We start from the raw sequence: 19424 nt of genomic DNA, 5'->3' as shown, positions 1-19424 counted from the left end.
CACTCAAAAAATAAAAATAAATAAAAAGAATTCCAATTCTAAAGGCCTGGGGGATGGTTCAGTGGTTACCATGGCTTCTAGAGCTCTTGAGCTCAGTTCTCAGCACCCACATGGCAACTTACAGCTGTCTATAACTATAGACCCACAGGATGCCATTCTCCCTTCCGCTGCGTGCGCAGAGTGCATGCAGACGGAACACCCAGGTACATCAAACACATCTTTTTAAAAAAGAAATTCCAATTCAAAGAAAGCCTGTACTAGTCAGGAGTCTCTAGAAGAATAGAACACACACACACACCGGCTTATAGGCTATGGTCCAACAGTGGCCATCTGCCTATGGCAGGCCCAAGAACCCAGTAGTTGTGGTTGTTCAGTCCACAGGCTGGCTGTCTCATTAGGTCTTCAGTATACACTGCAATCCTGAAGAGGTAGACTGGAATGCCAGAGAGAGCAAGCTTCCGTCATCCATGTCCTTTGTATAGGCTGTCACCAGAAGGTGTGACCCAGATTTAAGGTGGATCTTCTTACCTCAAAAGATCTGGATTAAAAGTGGGTCTTTCCACTTCAAATATTTTAAGAAAGAAGCCCTCACAGGTATATCTAGTTTTAGTTAATTCCAGATATACTCAATTGACAACCAAGAATAGTACACAGAGCCTTTCACTCTGGGGGGGAAAGTTTCACTTCTAGCTTAGTTGCCTAGATGAAAGTTCTAGTAGGTGTTTCATTCAGCATACTGTACACACAGTTTTTGTCAAATATCTTAAAACTCATAGTGTAGGGTTTAATTAAATACAGGTTGATCATTTATTAGATAATAATTTCTCCTTTTACAGACCTATGACAGGAAGATTATAGACAATCTAAAAAACACAAATCAGCAAACTAAGAAAGAAAGATAAAATTAATCTTAGAGATAGCTAAGATACTAGTTGATTAGACACCCTCTCACCTGCGAGTGTTTACATGGCTGGAAGTTTTAACCCTGCCTGCAGCCTGTTTAGTGTGGAGCTCATTTCTTTTCCAGATAATGGTATGAAAAGAACTTCTGAGTGGATTAGCCATCCTTTATTCCTTATTGACTGTATACTAATACATTTTGTATATATTCTGTAATTCATTAACCAGTTCACTGCTGGTTAACACTTAGGTCATTTCTAATCATTTATCACATATTAACATAAATAATGTTATATATTTAGTTAATAAAAACCTCACAGCAAAACCTTAGGAAGGTCATGTCCACCTAGTTGTTTGTTTTGTTTTGTTTTGGTATTTTCAGGTACAGACATGAAATTGCTCATGACGGGCAGAGGATTTACATCTTGGGAGGAGGTACTTCCTGGACAGCCTATTCCTTAAACAAGGTAGTTGTTTTTTTCTTAAAGAAGTAAAAGGTACTGGGAGATGAATAGATAGGCATATGTCATACTAATCAAGATGGTTCTGTTGACTACTTGAATTTTGGAGCAGCTTCAGCACTTGTTTTGTGACCAGTGTTGTCTGTGACAGGTTGGACACAGAGCTCCTGAGAGGCTTTGCAGTTGGTAGTCACATTCTTCACACGCTGAAAAGTCTTTATGAAAGTGCAGTGGGTGAGGCGGTGACTAGGGATTGGGACTAGAGAATTGGAGCAGGCTTCTGGGAATGTGACATCCCTGTCGGGACTCCACACCACTGACTCCAGAGCATCGAGCTCCTTAGGGCTCTTAGTCATCCGTCCCCAGGGCATTTCAAATGCATTAGAAATCACAGAGATGAGGGTCAGGGGACAGAGCTCTTGCTGGCCTTGCAGCAGGCTGTAAGAGGTCTGCATGGCTTCTGTCTGTACCCTCGCCAATGCTGCTTTATTTCTCTCTGTTACAAGAATAGCTCTCACTCACTGTGGACATGTGACCAGTCTAGGACAGCACACAGTAGGGCAGCACAGACCACTAAGAGGCACGTGCATCTCTCCTTAGTCTAGTTTTTCTAAAACTGTTCTAAAAATGTTTACTTTTAGAAAATCTGCTTCCATGGTAACTAAGATTACAGTTATTTACCTGAACATGTGTTCTCTTGTTTCTTCCAAGATCCATGCATACAACCTTGAAACAAATGCATGGGAGGAGATCGCAACAAAACCTCATGAAAAAATAGGTAAATTAAAAGTATTGATTCATGCTTTACAATTCTATTTTGCACTTGTGTTCTAGGAGGTAAGGGTGATTTTCTTAAGTGGTATGGCACATAAAATATTTATAAAGCTGACACCAGCAACTACCGATATTCTCAGTCCAGTTATTATTCTCCCTTAGGAACCCAGCAGAGAGGTTTCACCTGGGTTATTGGGTTACACGGCACAGGGAGAAGCACGTGTGAAATAAGGACTGGGGCCTAGGGGCTGCAGAGGGCTCATGGGTGAAGCACACACTGCTTTCCAGAGGACCTGAGGTCAGACCCACCATCAGGCAGTTCCCAGCCTCCTGCAACCCCAGCTCACTCCAAGTGATCCGCTCTCCTCTGCTGGGCTCTCTGAGACACACACATGCGGAGTACAGAGACACACACAAAGTCACACAACAACGAAAAAATCTGATGGTTTCTGTGAATAATTGAGTTTCTGTATTTATGTGTTTGACAGGTTTTCCTGCAGCCCGACGATGTCACAGTTGTGTTCAAATTAAAAATGGTATGGAGTCTAAATAAAGTTTGATTCGTTTCTGTAATCATAGCTGCTGAGAATGACTGGCTTCCTAATGAGCTCCTCAAAAGGGGTGCATAATTTTAGACAGCACCTACTTTTTAATTTAAACTTAAAGGGAACTGTAGAGAGTTTTGCCTCTTGGCAGTTTTCAGAATGTAAAGTCGTTTTGGGTCTGGGCTCTCTCAGTTAAAAGAACTCTGAGGCTGACGGTAAGTCAGCTGTTACTGTACCACTGGCTCCTTCAGCATGATTTGTGTGCAGCACTGTGGGTGCTTATGCAGTAAGACGTTGGTGCACACCGTACTACAATTGTAATAACTCTCAGAGTACTATACCATCACATTTATTCTGTTCTCTGTCTGATGTCAGAAGTCCGAGTTCATTCTTTGGGCCTCCTGTAGCAAAGGCTTGGTATGATTTATCTAAGTGTGATAATGAGCCTTTGGCTAATGACTTTTAATTTACTGTGTAATTAATATTTTCTACAGTTTGATAACATCCTTGAGCACACCCGGTCCTCCTCCCCTGGGAAGGGGTATATGCAGGAGCTTGGCCGCTGCAGCCTTTAGCACTCCAGTTCAGACTTAAGTAGCATTTATCTGCCACTTATATATTCACCGGGGCGTGTTAAACCATTGCTTATGCTCTTGGGTGAGGTTTATAGGTGGTAGTGCTGCTCTGCTTTGCCTCTGAGAACAGAGAGATGCTTTCAAGTTTCTCTTGCATTCTAGTCAAAAAATGTTCTGCTCTTTTTTATAGCTTAATTCAGCATTGCATTAAACATGATCCCAACTTGAATTAGCCATTTATTCATTTGCTTCCTGGAAGTCACACCGTATAGTTGGAACTTCTCAGCCTTTAAAAGGTCACATGACCTTTACTACAAATTGATCAATAGTTATGAACTAACCAACAGCTCTACAGATTGAATGAGTGTTTGCTATCATGGTTGAAGATGGCCAGGAAGAACCTGTTTTGTGACCCCCAGAGTGCATATTGCAGTGTGCATTTCTCCATATGTCCACGTGGAGCATATTTGTCTCTGGGAATAAAAAAATGCATGCTCTTTCCAGGATGTTCCTCAAAGGAAGAGTTTGGAAACTCATCTGTAGCTGTGTTTTGTTTTTGATTAGTGTTTTCTGACTCATGGGATTTTTAGCTTCTCTTGGTCCCAGGAAGAAGTAGCTAGGCTGCTCCCTGCAGGGCATCTCCCTGGTCCTGCACAGCCACCTCCTTCAGAGCATGAGCTCTCCTACACCTGGCTTATTTACTGCCGGTGCTGCTTCTCTGAAGTTCAAGCACTGGCGGTGTCTGTAACCGAGTCACATTTGGATTGGAGAGCCTTGCCATGAAGCCTCCTTGGGCTGGCATCCTCCATCCCAGCCAGTGTCCCAGGTGTGTTGTGGAATGACCCACGTGTTCTCTGTAAGACATCCTGTAGCTGCAGCTCATTTCCTTTGTTCATGACAGATGTCTTCATTTGTGGGGGCTATAATGGAGAAGTGATCCTGGGAGACATCTGGAAGCTGAATCTGCAGACGTTTCAGTGGGTGAAGCTCCCTGCCACCATGCCAGAGCCCGTTTACTTTCACTGTGCGGCCGTCACTCCTGTGAGTTTGTTCTCACATTGATATTACGTAGTGGTAGGTAGTGAGGAAGACTAGCCAGGGAAAAGTTGCTGATAGCAACCAGATTTGGAAAAGGAGAGGGAAATACAGTCACATCCAAGTTTAAAGGAACAATGTAATGCATTAGAGAGCAGAATGATGTCACCCTCTGTTAGCGTATTATTGAAAAGACTATAGAAACCTGATTCTCATCTTTGTAGTATAACCAGCATTTGGTACTTTGGATAATTAGTATACTCTAAATTTAATTGTTAATAAAAAGTTCTTTGTACTTGAAGTTAAAACACACGGACACCTTTAATCCCACCACTCATGAGGCAGAGGCAGGTGGATCTCTGTGAGTTTGAGGCCAGCCTGGTCTACAGAGTGAGTTCCAGGACAGCCAGGGCTACACAGAGAAACCCTGTCTCAAAAAAAAAAAAAAAAAAAAACCCAAACCAAACCAAACAAAAACACAGTAAAATCAAATTACAAAACAAAACTATAGAACTGGCCATGGTAATCCCAGCACTCAGAAGGCTGAGATGAGCAGGTCACTATATAAACAGTCTTGGTTTCCACGTAGGTTTAGATCAGTGAGACAGTCTGTGTCTGTGGGCCTGTGTGTTGAGCCCAGGCCTGGCAGTTCCACAAGTGCTTTACCTGGTTTGTATCTCCAGCCTGTGAGGTGGTTTTGTTTCCGTTGCTGAGTCTGCCTTGGTCACTCTTGCTCTGGTGTTTGACTTTGTCTTCTTCTCACTGCCATTTGTTCACAGGCCGGTTGCATGTACATCCACGGAGGAGTGGTGAACATCCATGAAAACAAACGGACTGGGTCGCTGTTTAAGATCTGGCTGGTGGTACCTAGCCTGCTGGAACTGGCATGGGAGAAGCTGCTCGCGGCCTTCCCCAACCTAGCAAACCTCTCCCGAACACAGCTCCTGCACCTTGGACTCACACAAGAACTCATCGAGCGTTTGAAATGAAGATTTCTGGACTGTTCATTGATACTGGAAATGTTAATTTAAAGAGACTCCTTTATTTATGGGCAGTGTAGAATGTGCTACAAAGAGGATTGGCTACCCTGATCAAGGCCTTATTCAGAAAATACATCAGATGCCTTTTTGTGAATGGGTTAAGTTTATGGACATTTCACTTTCTCATGTGCTTTCTTCTTTGCTCCCCTCCCTCCTGCCCCTCATAATGCACCCCACACTTATGCACTCCCTCTTTCTTGATGGAGTTGAGGGAATATCTGAAAGTCCCTTAATAATGTTAAGAATCAAGAGAGAGAAATTGTTGCCTTTTTTTCTTTTAATGCTGAGCATATTGACCATGTCAACTAACACTACAGATTAAAATATCATCATCAACAAACACAAAGCTTAAAAAGCCAGCAACAACAAATTGTGGTCTGGGAGATAGAGCGAGAACACTAGTCTTGGTAGTCTAGCAGGTTGTTCTTAAGTCTGGATGTTGAGTTAGTGTTTCTGCGATGTACGGAGTGGCTGGACTCAACGGTGCTTCATGACTTGCTGTAAAAATGCCTGACCTTGACACTAGCAGGCAGCTCAGTGACGATTAGTGATGCCTTCAATCCTGTAATGCTCCAGTGCTTAGCGTTGGCCTGCCAATGTTTAGTGTGTCTGTCGTCATCACCCTCTATTGTTGTCTTTCAAATGAAATGTATATGGCATCAAGTTCTTTCCAGGCAGTTCTGAACTTCCCTTGTGCTTATTAATGGCTTTAAATATGTCTTTGACCTCTTGGTGGGGGATTGTAGACTCTTAAGTGTGTGATGTAAATGTCTAGGACAGTATATAGAGCACAGCACCTGCACCCTTCAGACTTAACTGTCTTACCTTCTGCTTGGTGTGCTGGCTTTGACTAGCATAGCAGCTGCTGCTCTTTAAGTCTCTGGACCATGGCCCTGCGTTTCCTCAAACTGTTGGTTCTTGATTGCCTCCTGAGCTTGTTGCCTCCTTTGCTGTCCGTTTCCGTGTACACGATGTTGTGGTTGCCTAGTGACTAGAGGAAGGTCTTAAGGGAAAAGGCACAGAGTCTCCTTCTCAAGAAGCAGGGGTCATTGGAGAGCCAGCAGGAGGAACGGGTGAGACAGGGTGATTCGCTTCTGTTGGTGAGAGATTTTGAGTTTGTTTCGTCCTTTCTGGAGAGAAAAGTAACCTACATTTTTACTCCTTTTGTCCTCAGACAGCTAGAAGAGCTGAGGAGTGACTTGTGTAAGCCTGTGGGTATCCATAGGTGCAGTCAGGATGCTAGAGGCCTGCAGGAGGGTGCAGCCAGTCCCCCCTGCAGGCTCCTTCCAGAGGAGGCTTGTAGGAGATTTCAAACACATTTTTCCTTTAAGTGCCTCTTTTCCACCTAGCTTTAACATTATTCTTTTTTTTTTTTTTTTTTTTTTTAGCCCAAAAGAGATCTCTTTAGTTGATATGAAATAAAAGTCACCTTTGAGTTACAGTAAAAAAACGTTCCTGCCCGGTGTGCAGTCTTAGGGAGGTCTCCTGCCTTTGGCTCCCAGCAGGCCTTATGCTCCATCCATGTGGGTTAAGTTAGTGGAGCCTTTGCTCTGTGGTCCTGAGAGAAGCCCTTATCTGTGAGCGAGGGAATGGAGCTGCTCTTCTGGGGTCTTAACCCCCAGCTCTGGCCACTTCCTGTTGGTGTGGCTTTTACTTCCTGCCACCGATAGGCGCACTCCTCATAAGACCTCTCTCCAGAGCAAGTCAGCCTGAGCCACTGTGTGCTCAAAACTGTGTGACTCTGGGCCAGGTCTCCTGGACACATGGTGGAAGTGTATCCCAAACTAAGTAAGCCATGTTTTCTAGGGTGACAGAAGGATATTTGTCATTGGTTTATATAGGGACCAAAGGCAATGTTCAGCCTCTGTGCTTTGACTCCCATGGTCCTTGGACTACTGAGGCTGACTCTGGTCTGACTATACCAGAAAGCTGTAGAAAGGGGGCTGGTTCAAGCCAACACTTGTTGGCATCCTTTTTAAGCCCGTTGAAGGCAGTCTCTTTGAGATGGATGTTGGAGGCCTGACATCAACGACATTCTGTATCTTAGAAGTGCATGTTGGGTCTAAAGTGTCTTTGAATAGAACACTAGCGAAAGTGGTGCGGGGAGCAGCTGAATGCCGCAGCCACTCACGCACATGTTCTGGATGCCAAATGACTGTGGAGAAGGACTTAAAGGAAGGTGACTGGATCCTCTCGAAGGGTCACCAGCATTTTGGTTTCTCTATAACCAGCACTGGGATTCCCAGTGGCATCACCTGGTGTGGGAAGGTTGTGATGCCCGCTGCCCCTCTGCCTTTTTGAGGTGTGCCCAGACATCTTCCTGCAGTCCTGGAAGTGCAATATGTAGAAACATGGTCTGTACAGATTATGTAGCAGCGGCGACTGTAAAGCAGTGACACTGCTTTTTGTACCTGTCTTGGGCAAGTCAACTTATTACCTTAGAGTGAAATTATGCCAAGAACTTTTTAGTGCAATCATAAGCCAACTTCTTGGTAAAGCTGGATTTCTTTCAGGTCCATGTTTTCTTATTCTAGTTCCTCAGTTTGTTAGGAGCTGAGGGTTTCCCATCCCTGCTCGTACTGTCTCCCATTTGCATGTCTTGCCCAGGAATAAGGAAGTCCACTTGAAAGTGTTGCCCAGGTAGAGAATTGAAACCTAATGTTAATACAGCCCCTCCCCCATATACACTAATTTATCTGGGAATGTAATACCTTATTAAATGGTTTTTTCTTTATGATAAGGTATTTTCCACTTTACAGAAAACTGCAAACCAGTATATAATAGATCAAAACTTTACCTGCTTTTCAGGACAAACAAAACCCTTCCTTCCCACTGGCAGAAATCATCTTTCAGGGCCTAATGATTTGATATAAAAGCTTGCTTTATAGCATTCATTTCCAGTACAGAGCTAGATTTTAAAATTATATATATGATGAAAATATTAACATTTCTAGATTAAAAGTACGACTGATCTTTTGTTATCCACTGTAGCAAGGTGAAAGCACACACAATCGAAATACATAGATAATCAATGTTTAGCCTTCTCCTTCAAACAGTTGATTTACATATCTTGTCCCTTCCTGTCCTTCTTCCACACACATCCCCTTTTCAAGGGACGAGAAGTCAGGAAAGGAAAAGAAGCTCAAAGAAGGGCCAGCAGCTAGCCAGGCCAGGGTCCCAGTTAACTTAGAGGTGTTAGACTCTGGTAGGAAAATAACCATCGGTGGGAACCTTGAGCATAGCCTGCTGCTGAGTTCTCTGCTACTTCCTGACCAGAGAGAACTCTTAGTTCCTGTGGGATGAACAGGCTGTGTTGGACAGAAACAGAAACCCCACCCTCTGAGCACATTTCCTGGCTCTCGGCAAAGCTTGCTTTTCTGTTTCCTCCTTTGGAGTCACCTTCTGCAGTCTGATGTCCTGGTGTGCAGCAAGGGTGCTCTGTCCTCTTGGACTGTATTGGTTTTGTCCCCTGTAAAAACAGTTTGCTTTTCTGTGGTCTTAGTGATGCTTAGAGAATGGCCCTCCCACCAACACTCTGACATAGCACAAAAAGCCATTTTCCTTTTTGTTCTCTGTTGTTTCCAGGTGTTGGGCTTCAGGGTGAATGCGGGAGGATTTATTGTTACAGCCATGCTTTTCAAGAGCTGGTTACCATAGGTGTAAATTCCATTGGTCCCCAGGTACCTTAGAGCTCTGGTAGCTTTGGCTGGGCCTGAAGCAGGCGCAGTGGGGGTTCTGGGTCCTCCATATGTTGTCACTCGTCCATAAGTTTGTGAGATTTGGAAGAAAAAAAAAAATACCTTCCCTTGTCTGGTGTCAAAAACAGAGTTGTGCTTCGATGGTAGCACCATCTCCTTGGTGGTCTTTCCATGTTGTTAATCTTTTTTAAAACTTTTGAGAAGTTTTTTTAAAGGCCCCACTTAGTCTGCAGAGGGGGAGTCAAAGGCAGTTTTCAGAGAAAAGGCCAATTTCACTAAGTAGTTGTGACTGCTGTTGGATATAAAGGAGGCAGCGGGAAGCTACTGGCTCGGGGAGTCTTAGGGAGCGTGCAGGCTTCTCCCTGCAGAGGCAGTAGGGACAGGCAGGAAAGGTCAGCCTCCCTTTGGAGCTGTTCCCAGGCTGGGCCAGGCTCTACTCTTCCTGCAGGCAGTGGAGGCCATACACAGTGCTTGCCTTACTTCAAAGCTCTTTGCCACAGTCCTGTTGCACAGTGTGGACGTCCTTTTGCAGTCTGGTGTGCATGCCATGTGAGCAGGGCAGCTTTCCCGCCTCTCCCGGTTTCCTATGAGCAAGTGAACCTACCCTGAAACGTTCCACCTGTACTTACCTACCTTGTCAGTGTTCGTTGTTGGTTTTCTAAAACAATCTGATCAATAAATCTCTAAATCTACTTGGTCCAAGTTGCCATGATTGCAGTCTGCAGTAATTTGGGCACATGTTTGAGTTCACCTATTTGACACAGACACCAGCCCTACCCTGTCACTACATGTTCTTCAGTCCTCACCAGAGTCATCTTTGCTCTGTCATATCTGCGTGCCCTCCACTATTACCCCCACCCCTCTTTGTTCACCTTCCGGAACTCCTGGACACACAATAGCCTGCTCTGTAGAACTCGGCTCTCGGCAAGGGAGAACCTGTGGGGCAAGCAGGCCCCTCTCTTACTGCGACCTTTTAGATACCCCAGACCACTGCCGAGCAGGTTCCTGTGCTGTCAGACTTCCCTAGGTGTTGCTGAGGTGACACAGGGACGTGTAAGGGCGGTGTGAGCCCAGTACGCAGTCCTGGGACTTTGCAGTCCAGAGAAAAGGCGGTCAGTCGTGGGAGCTGAATCCTTTACTGGGGTCTTTGGGATTAAACCACAATTCTTTTTTTTTTTTTTTTTTTTTTTGGTTTTTTGAGACAGGGTTTCTCTGTGTAGCCCTGGCTGTCCTGGAACTCACTCTGTAGACCAGGCTGGCCTCGAACTCAGAAATCCGCCTGCCTCTGCCTCCCGAGTGCTGGGATTAAAGGCGTGCACCACCACGCCCGGCTAAACCACAATTCTTAGCCCTGCTTCATTTTGTGACCTTTCTCCCAGCAACTGTCTCCTCAACTCTCAATTCAGAGTGGACAAGGGGCACTCCATCCACATCGGGTACCTTTTTTTTTTTTTTTTCCGGTTTTTTTTTCCCCCCGCTCGGCAGAAAGCCTTGTTTAGTGAAAGGACATGTTCTCCACCTGCACTGTCCACTAGGGTGGCAGCTACCAGCCACATGGGCTATTGAATACTCCAACACTGGTTACTGTGACAGACAAACTGAAGCTGGAACTTGATTTAAATGTATTTAAATATAAATAGCCACACATGGTTCTAGCCCCAGAGCGGCCGTTTTAGGAAGACTCTGGGTTGGGACAGGACTTGGTTCCTATCTCTCAGAAACACTCCGCCTCTGGAGAGCTTGGTTTCCCTTGGGTGTGGCTTACTCATCCGTCAGAGGAAGTGGACTAGAGGGGAGGATATAGGGGAACTTGGGAAGCTAGCCTCTGCTAAGCAGGATGCTTGCCAAGGGTGGTGTACAACTCTACAACACCCCTTCATCTGACACTCCGACTGTCAGCCCACGGGGTTTGGTGTCAGCTCTGTAGATTAGGTGAGTGCCATACTTGTAGCATGCTCACGTGTCTGATACATGCTTGGACCGAGTGGGAGGGGCTGTAAATGGAGGGAGGAAGAACAAAGCCAGCGGCAGAGCTAACGTGTAAGCCACTGGTTTCTAAACCATGCAGGGCTGGCGAAGTGCCTCAGTAGACAAAAGTCTTGCTGTGCGCGTGGCCGCCTAGACCCACGCAAAGGTAGAAGACGAGATGCACCTGAGGGTTATCTTCTGCACATGTGCAACAATCATTCAAAAAATAATACATACTTTTTAAAAAGGAAAAATGTGGGGCTGGAATCCCCAAAACTCAGTACTGTTTTTTGGGGGTGCTTGTTTGTTTGTTTTTGCTGTTGTTAGTTTAAATATTTTAAAATAAAGTGGGGTTTTTTTTGTTTTTTTTTTTGAGACGGGGTTTCTCTGTATAGCCCTGGCTGTCCTGGAACTCACTTTGTAGACCAGGTTGGCCTCAAACTCAGAAATCCGCTTGCCTCTGCCTTCTGAGTGCTGGGATTAAAGGCCTGCACCACCACGCCCGGCCCATAAAGTGGTATCTTAACAAATCTCAGTTCTGTATCAACTGGGTTAAGGATTTGGGGACCCCTGTCTCGCAGCTGCTCACTCTCTTCCTTGTGCCTAATTGTCCAGCAAAGAACTATAGAGCCAAGGCCGGGATGAACAGTGCTTGCTTGTCCTGGCCTTGTCACCTTGATGTGAGAATGACAGTTTGATCAAACAGACTCGTCCCTTCCCTCCCTTGAGAGCCACTGAAATACGAGTAAAATGGTGCCAGTGTTATTCTTCCTCAAGTGGACTAATAGTGTCTCCTGAGACCTCTGTGAGGCTTTAGTGGCCGTGGAGAGTGCTCAGATTGGTGCTAATGGTCCCATTGCATAGGTGTCAGTCATGGCTGCTCTCTAGAGCTGGGAGGTCTCAGATTAAGACAACCATTAGGTAACATTTTAATTAGAGATAAAAGGATAGTGTCTAAAACAAACAAACAAACAAACAAACAAAGGCATCAGTGCCTAGACTACTTAGTTCTGTAGTGTTGAGACTGAGTGGAGGCTGGGGATATAGCAAGGTGGCAGCAAACCTGCCTATCGTGTGACATTCGAGGGAGGGCTGGGCTGACCCGCTGGCATCTCCCTCTCCTTACAAAACAGAAACCAGACTACTTGTCTTTCTAGATAGTGTGAATCTAGCTTTTCTCACTAAGTCTGTAGTTGGAATGATTCAAAGGATACAACTGTGAAGTTCCCCACTTGTTCACACGCAGCCTGACTGGTATCTGGGAACCTTTAAGAGCCAGCTCTAGAGAGGAACAAATGAAGGGGGAGAAGGTTTGGGGAAAAAAAAAAATCTGTTGTTCTAAGTGTGTGGTCTTATCGTGTTGCCGGAAGTGTGTTCCTTGCAATCTTGTCCCTTCATAACATCAAGCAAGAGCATTATTGTACCTCTTTTTTCTCCATAGTTGGGTGAAAAGAGGTGTGTGTGTGTGGGGGGGGGCTTATTCCCAGGAGACCCTGCAGATTAGCCATATTCTGATTCACCAAGGTTGGGACAGCCCAGCCTGACACACAGAAGTGAGATCTCTCAGCTCAGCTCAGGCAGCAGCCAGGCAGGCAGGAAGAGCCTGCCCAGTTTGGCTCCTCAGCCCAGCTCTAGGGCTGGCAAAGAGAGGAAAGAGACAGCGGCACACGTGGACCACTTATTATTCTTGGCACTCAACACCAAGCCAGGGTCCTCATAGCAGTGGCATCTGTGAAATACATCAAGTGTCAGTGTGTGTCACCCCAGAAGGGACGGGCAGATCAGTTTATCTTTTATGAACCGTCTCACTAAAGCTACCAAGAGTCTGGGCCTTGGAAGGTTCTTCTCTTTACCCATTTCCAAAATTTCTCCCACCCCCTTGTAGGGGAACACATTTTAGTACAACCCTGTGGCTGAGTCCCTTACTACTGGAATGCCAGTCTCCAGCAAGCAAACTCAGATCAGGGTTCAAGATGTTGGCATCTGCTCCTCGCTCACCCTGCACTGCCTGCCACGCATATGGGACCCTTAGGAATGTGGAACATGGCGGGCTGTGCACAGCCTCAGCACCTGCTTGCCAAGACTGCAAGGCCCACTTTCTCTCCCTGCAGGGTAGCAGAGCCATATCTGGCACGTGCTGCAGTCCGGCGTCACTCCATCCACTTTCTGCTTAGCTAATTTGTGCTGGAGCCGGCGTGGTGGTGCACCCTCGTTTTTCATCCCAGCATTTGGGCAGAGGCAGGTGGACCTGTGAGTTTGAGGCTAGCCTGGTCTATATACACTGAGTTCCAGGCCAACCAGAGCTTCTTAAAACAAAATCAGAAACCAAACAAAAACATTGTGTTAGGACATAAGTTTGAGGGTCTTAGCCTTTGCGGGAGGATGGGCCAAGGTCCACCAAAGTGTTCTTGCCAAGGGAGTTACCAGCTCTCCCAATGCCAGAGGAAGGGTCTCCTTGGTAAGAACTCTCACTGCACCCTAGCTTAAATTAAAGGATCAGACCCTTCCCCAGGTGGGCGGGGCTCCGCGGAGCCGCAGTGCAGCACGATGAAGCCTGTGGCTGGGACGGGAAGCTGCTCTGGAAGCGAGCGCCAAGTCCCCCAGGTGCCACCGCCAGTCACTTGTCCCGGCAAAGCTCCCAGTGTCCACACAGATGCGGAGCCAGGTCAGGATTTTCCGAATGTAAGATGGCCTCGTGCTTCGCAGAGAAGCTGCCTAGGGTGGGTTCTCTGCCGCCCCCTGGCGGGCAGCGCTGGGCCTGGTCGTGGGCACCGCGACTAGCAGCGGCCAGTGCCCACGCTAACTGTGCATCTAGTGGGTACGCAACCAGCTGGGATGCCACCGGGGCACAACCTTGTATTCAGGCTGATAGCACCGGGAGGCAGGGCTTCTACCCAGCAAACCGGTTAGAGGAGAGTAATCAGGTACTGAGGATAGAGTACTTTAGCTCAAGGCTCAGAGGAGCACAAAGAGCTAGAAAGCTTTTCAGGGACAGCACCCACCACCTCCTGGTGGCTTCTGGAAGGGGAGGAAGCCTACGAAAGAAACCAGAAAAAACGGCAGGAGACTTGGAAAGTTAGGGCGAGGAGAGGCAGTGCTCAGAAGGCACTGATATATAATCGCGCTCTAAGGCAGTTAGTTGGGAAATTTTAAGTTCGAGGTAAATAGGGTGAGGCCACTTTGGCCAGGGCACTCAAGAGTACATATACAGAGCAAGGCCTGGCCTTCAGCTCCCATCTCTTTATCCTGGGGTGGGGGGACAACCTGAGCACAGCAGTCACCCTGGGGCACCTCCTCCAGAGGATGCACTGGAGGCCAAACTCTGGCCTTGAGGGAGACAGGTCCACTTGGAATTAGGACGGGGTACCACGGGTGTAGGACCTTCTCCACTAAAGCTTCGCAGGATGAGGATCCTCCCTCCCTCCCTGCCTTCCACAGCCCTGTGTGGTACTGCAGTGCTGTATTGCAAGAGGGGCCTAGGGCTGCGGGGGAGAGAACCACTCCAAACCGGAATGATCTGGTTTAAGGCAAGCTGATTCTCCCTCCGCTCTCCCCCGCCCTCCCTTCTCCTCCTGCGACAGGCTGCTTTTTGCCGCAGTCCCCTGACCAAGGTAAACAGGAGGGAGGAAAGAAAGCTCTGTTTCCATGGCAACCTAGAGGGCGGTCGATATGGCTCTCTCGGAAGTGCTTGTATGACTTAAGGGGGAAAAGAGGCCTCACTGGAAAAGCAACAGGGAGAAAAGACCCTAGCCGGGTTCCTGATGGGGGTTATTCTGGAAGGTGATGTGGGCCTGGAGCAGGAGAGGTGAGGGGCCTGGTACCCTCAAGTGAGGTGGCAGGTGGAGCCCGGGACCTAGATACACAGATGTACTCCAGGGGCTGGGTTCACACCAGAAATGCCACCATCAACCTGGGAAGTATCAAACAGGTGCCAGAGCTCTCCGGGCACATGCTTAAACCCTCACGCCTTGCTAGCCCTGTCCAGAAAAGCTTCCATGGCCGCTCGCTCTGCTAAGCCACGGGGATAAGCCCGGCTCAGCCACCCGGATGAGACCCAGGGCCAAAGACAGGTTCTGTCTGAAAGACTCCCCACCCAGTTCTTGGAGAGTGAGCTAAGAGAATGCTCCTCCCCTGAGAGTAAGGCTCCAGCATCCTTTCTCCTCCAGACTGGCCCAGCTCCAAGAACAGAGTAACTCCAGCATGGGTTGATGGGTGTGGGTCACCATCTCCTGAAGGAGGACGACTGTCCTGTCACTCTCCAGAGGTCAGCTGAAGTCCTCACTAACGAGATAATTACCACACACTGAGACTTTTCTGAGGAGCAACCTGAGAAGGCCAGTAGCCCCTCAGAGTTCCTGTCCGCGTCCTCATAAACTCCTTCTGTCCTGGCTTGGGGAAGATGAGGCAGCTTGCCTTGTCTTTAGCTATCATCTGAATAGCCCGGCCAGGAGAAAAGAGACAGAGGCTATGGGTTGGTCTTCTTCCGACCCCAGAGACGCAGCAGTAGAGACAGGGACTATGTGGAATCTGTATGAGGTATCTTGGCTTCCTCAGGCCACACGGTGACTCCTGGCAGTGAGGCTTCCAAGATTTGGAAACCCCAGCCCTGGAGCCTTTCACCAGAGCCAGTGGAAGCACCTGATCTGTCGTGGGGGGGTGGGTGTACCTTTCAGACCAGAACAAGGCAACAGATGGACACGCTTTCCTTGTAAGATGCCCAGAAAGGCCACATCTCAGCTCTTTCCATGGCGTGGGGATTCCAAAGCTACCTGACCTTGGTGTCTTGCCACGATGCTCCCTTTAGTCCAGCCATGGCGCTGCTCCTTGGTGCAGCCATGGCGCTGTTCCTAGGATGATGAAGTGTGTTGTTGGGGGCCTTGGCACCAGTGGCTCACTCTTCCTCCTGCATTTCTGTGGGTCTGTCCTCCATCTCCGGTTCTCTATTCAAATGTCATCTCAGTGAGGAAGAGTCAAAGCTAGGGTCCCGCTAGGGAGACTCCAAGGCCTTTGCCCTGACCCCTTCTACCGGCTCTGTCCCCTTCCCATCTCCCCCATGGCCATGGAGTTTGCTGCCTGTTTGTTCTACCATCAGGAGGACAGGAGCTGACTCTATCTTGTTCATTCCATAGTCCTTAGAGCCTGGAACAAAGTAGGTGTTCAATAAACACTTTCAGCTAGCTGGATAGCTGGGGGCCTGGGTTCAGAAGGCAGGGGCCCTCCACCTGTCCTGCAATCTGTAGAGGCCTGTGGTGCCTGCTACCTCCTACAAGCTGCAGAGCAATGTAACACACTTCCAGTGAGGCCCGCAGAGGGATCCAGTGTGTAGCCACTACGTAGGAAAGAAGCGAACAGTAGAAGGGGATGCTGCACTCAGATAGGCTGGGTCACTGCAGCCAGGCTGTAGGAGGCATGGCTGATAACATCTAAAGTATGATTGGAGTGATTCAAGTCAGCCTGAGGCCCAGGACCCTGCCCGTCGGGTATAACAGAGGAAGACAACAGCCCAAGCATCCTCTCTCTGCCTCTGCCTTCTGCCTAGGGAGTTTGGGGGCTGTTGCAGTGGCTCATTAGCAATGGCTCTGCCCTCTAAGCTTAGAGCTCAGGTGGTGGGCTGAGTGAGACCCAGCCCTGGGCCCTGGGAGGAGCTGCTGGGGGTGGGGAAAAGAAGACTAGAAGGCTCCACCTCTAAGAACTGCACATCTCTTCTTTCCGACAGGGAGCCTTGGCAGCTGTGACTGGCGTTCTGCATGCCCCTCTGCTTCCTGAGGCTACTCACTTCCTTGCTTACATGTGGCCACAGTGGCAAGTTCCAACAGTTTCTTCAGTCAACGACCCCTCCCTCCCGACTTTGCAGTTTGAGTCACCTTCAATTTCCTGCCTGCCTGCCTCTTCCCTGATTGACCTGATAAATCCAGGACAGCTTTTATTGCTTTTGGCAAAACATTGCCATTAAGATTTACGGAGCCAAAAGCTGGTACAATGTAATCTTCAGAGTGATTTACACAGTGAGTTTCAAAAGATGAAAAGTTAGCGTTTCCGAGGTAATTTCATAAAAAGGATTATCAGATTAATCACTGTGTCAATTTAATCGTGGTTTCTAAAATAATTAATTAGCCTGCTTGAAGTCAGCCATGCAAAGAGGACCCCAGAAGGAATACAAATGGCCGTGTCAGATGTAAGTATGTTTGGGGCACTAGATCTGGAGAGAATTCCTGCTGAAATTACCTCGGGAGAGAGTCTGGTATGTGCGCCCTGGCTTAGAGATAAGATAAGGAAATGAAGTGTGGTCTGGTGGCACGTCCCTGTCCTCCTAGCACTTAGGAGGAGGATCATAAGTTTAAAGGCAGCTTTACAGTGAGCTCAAGGCTAACCTGGGCTACACAGTGAGACCCTGTTTCAAATAAATAAGTAAATAACTGAAAGCAGACAGAGTTCCGAGTCTCGGGGACGGCCTTCGGATATGACTGCCGCATGCTTTGTCTGCCGTCCTGCCATGTGTTGAATTGCCTGGTGACACCTGGAAAATGTGTTCAACCAAGCCACATCTGAGTGTTGACAGGCTGCCGTGATGGTAGATCCAGGTGTGAATTGCAGCCTGCTCATGAAATTACCTGTGAGTGTGCTGAGATGGAATGGAGTCAGCTAGGCAAGTCCTAAACACGGTACATATGGTGCCCGGACCAGCACAGCTACGACTTACTCGTACACTTCGGAGCAAGGCTATGCATGTTCTTTTTTTGGGGGGTGGGGGGGTTGAGAAAGGGTTTCTCTGTGTGGCCCTGGCTGTCCTGGAACTCACTTTGTAGACCAGGCTGGCCTCGAACTCAGAAATCCACCTGCCTCTGCCTCTGCGTGTGCCACCACGCCCGCTCTATGATGTTCTTGGTAAGTCACCAGCCAAATAGCATCCTCTTCATCTTCCTTGCCACGCCCCCGAAAACTGTCCGAGACCTAACCCACAGCGCCTCTGAACATGGCCAGCCCAGGGGCCCTAGCTGACCTCCAGAGCAGTCTGTCAGGGATAGCGCTCTCCTCTGAAACCTCTTCTTCACACCTCACAGATCGGCTTCCCCAGCCGGTGTAGCCTGCGCTGTTCCGTGTATCCAACCTGGGAGGGGTCTGAGGAGGCAGCCAGGAGAGGGTAGCCAAGAGGCTCAGAGCCACAGAGAATCGGGCCTTCAGTGGGGAGGTTGAGTTCAGACAGTGTCTTCTTGCCGCACAGCCCCCTGGGGAAGAAGAGTATAAGCCGTTCTTTCCCTTACAGCACTTCTGAGAGCAGTGCTGAGCCACGCTGCTCAGTGCTCCCTGATGCCAGTCCTTTGCTACTCTTCCCTAAGGACGGAGCAAAGGACGGACGGCAAGGGCTAGGCCGTCCCGTCGGGTGGGGGGTGCTGCTTGTGTCCCCAACAGAGTTGCCCTCTCAGGTCTAGGCACCTGTGTTCCCTTCCCATGATCCCTAGGAAGAGTTATCACTTTTCTACACCATCGAACGCTCTCCTTGTCTGCTCCACTGAGTGGTGCCTGCTGGCGGGATTGTCTCTTCTCCATTTTCCCTTCACAGGCTGACATACAGAGTCTTCCTCTGAGAGCTAGGCGGATGCTGGAAAGGGAGAGCGCCAAGTCCCGTGGGAGTAGAACAAGGCAAACTTTGTGTCTACCAATGGACTTCCACGTGTCTCCTGGGGGAGGCTGCTGAGGGGCCTTTCTTGAAGAGGCTATGCTGGAGTTTTGGACTTAGAATAGGAAAAGACTGGAGCTGGACTAGAGGCAGAGAGTGGGATGCAGGAAGCCAATTCTTCTGTTTTTCCTCCTCCTCCTTCTTCCTTCTTCTCTTCCCTGCTTCCTCTGCCCCTTCCTTGGTTTTGAGACATAGTCTCACTGTTGCTCAAGGCAGCCCCTACTGCCCCATCTTCTCAGCTTGCCCAGTGCTGGGACTGCAGACATGTGCCTTGGCATCCAGTGATATTTTAGATATAATTTGTTTAGGCTTAATTTTTATGCCCATGGGAAGTTTTTTTTTTTTTTTTTTTGGTAACCTTGAATTCTAAGGTGGGACCGTGGCTCCCTCTTCCCTTGGCAGACCGAGGTAGTGCTATACATTTCCTGTCCACTCTGTCAAGGCTATGGTGAGAGACAGCTGGTGGCTTCCTTGTTACTGTAAAGTTCCCGAACTCTTCAGAGTTTGACTGGTTGAAGTCTGTGTATTTGGAGAGGCCGGCTGGAGCCCAACAGTACAGTACGTCCCTTCCTTTTTATGGGATTGATATTGAACATACCGCCTTTTGCATGCTAGGCAGATACAGGAACCCTGAGGCACAGCTCCAGGCCCAGAACGCTTCTCCAGGATTTCACTCATTAATGAACTGTGTTGGGGATAGACCCCAAGACCAAGCACGTGCTGGGCAAATATTCTCCTACTAAGCTCCGA

General features: G+C 48.1%; 1 protein-coding gene across 2 annotated transcripts in view; it reads left to right on the top strand.

Moving 5' to 3' along the window:
- The window catches only part of Klhdc10 (kelch domain containing 10), a 55252-nt gene extending 45527 nt beyond the window's left edge, over positions 1–9725 (top strand). For both annotated transcript variants that reach the window (XM_021164781.2, XM_021164780.2), the window contains 5 exons: positions 1283–1367; positions 2073–2139; positions 2624–2671; positions 4157–4296; positions 5070–9725. In XM_021164781.2, coding sequence (XP_021020440.1) covers positions 1283–1367; positions 2073–2139; positions 2624–2671; positions 4157–4296; positions 5070–5279 — 550 coding nt within the window. In that variant the 3' untranslated portion in view covers positions 5280–9725. The remainder of the gene's footprint in view (positions 1–1282; positions 1368–2072; positions 2140–2623; positions 2672–4156; positions 4297–5069) is intronic.
- Positions 9726–19424: the final 9699 nt, after the last annotated feature.

This window comes from Mus caroli, unplaced genomic scaffold (genome assembly GCF_978045245.1).
Source record: "Mus caroli unplaced genomic scaffold, Mus_caroli_1 scaffold_7, whole genome shotgun sequence".
NCBI classification, from domain to species: Eukaryota; Metazoa; Chordata; class Mammalia; order Rodentia; family Muridae; genus Mus; species Mus caroli.
The sequence above is the reverse complement of the archived record's forward strand: the minus strand, read 5'-3'. Positions and strand labels throughout refer to the sequence as shown.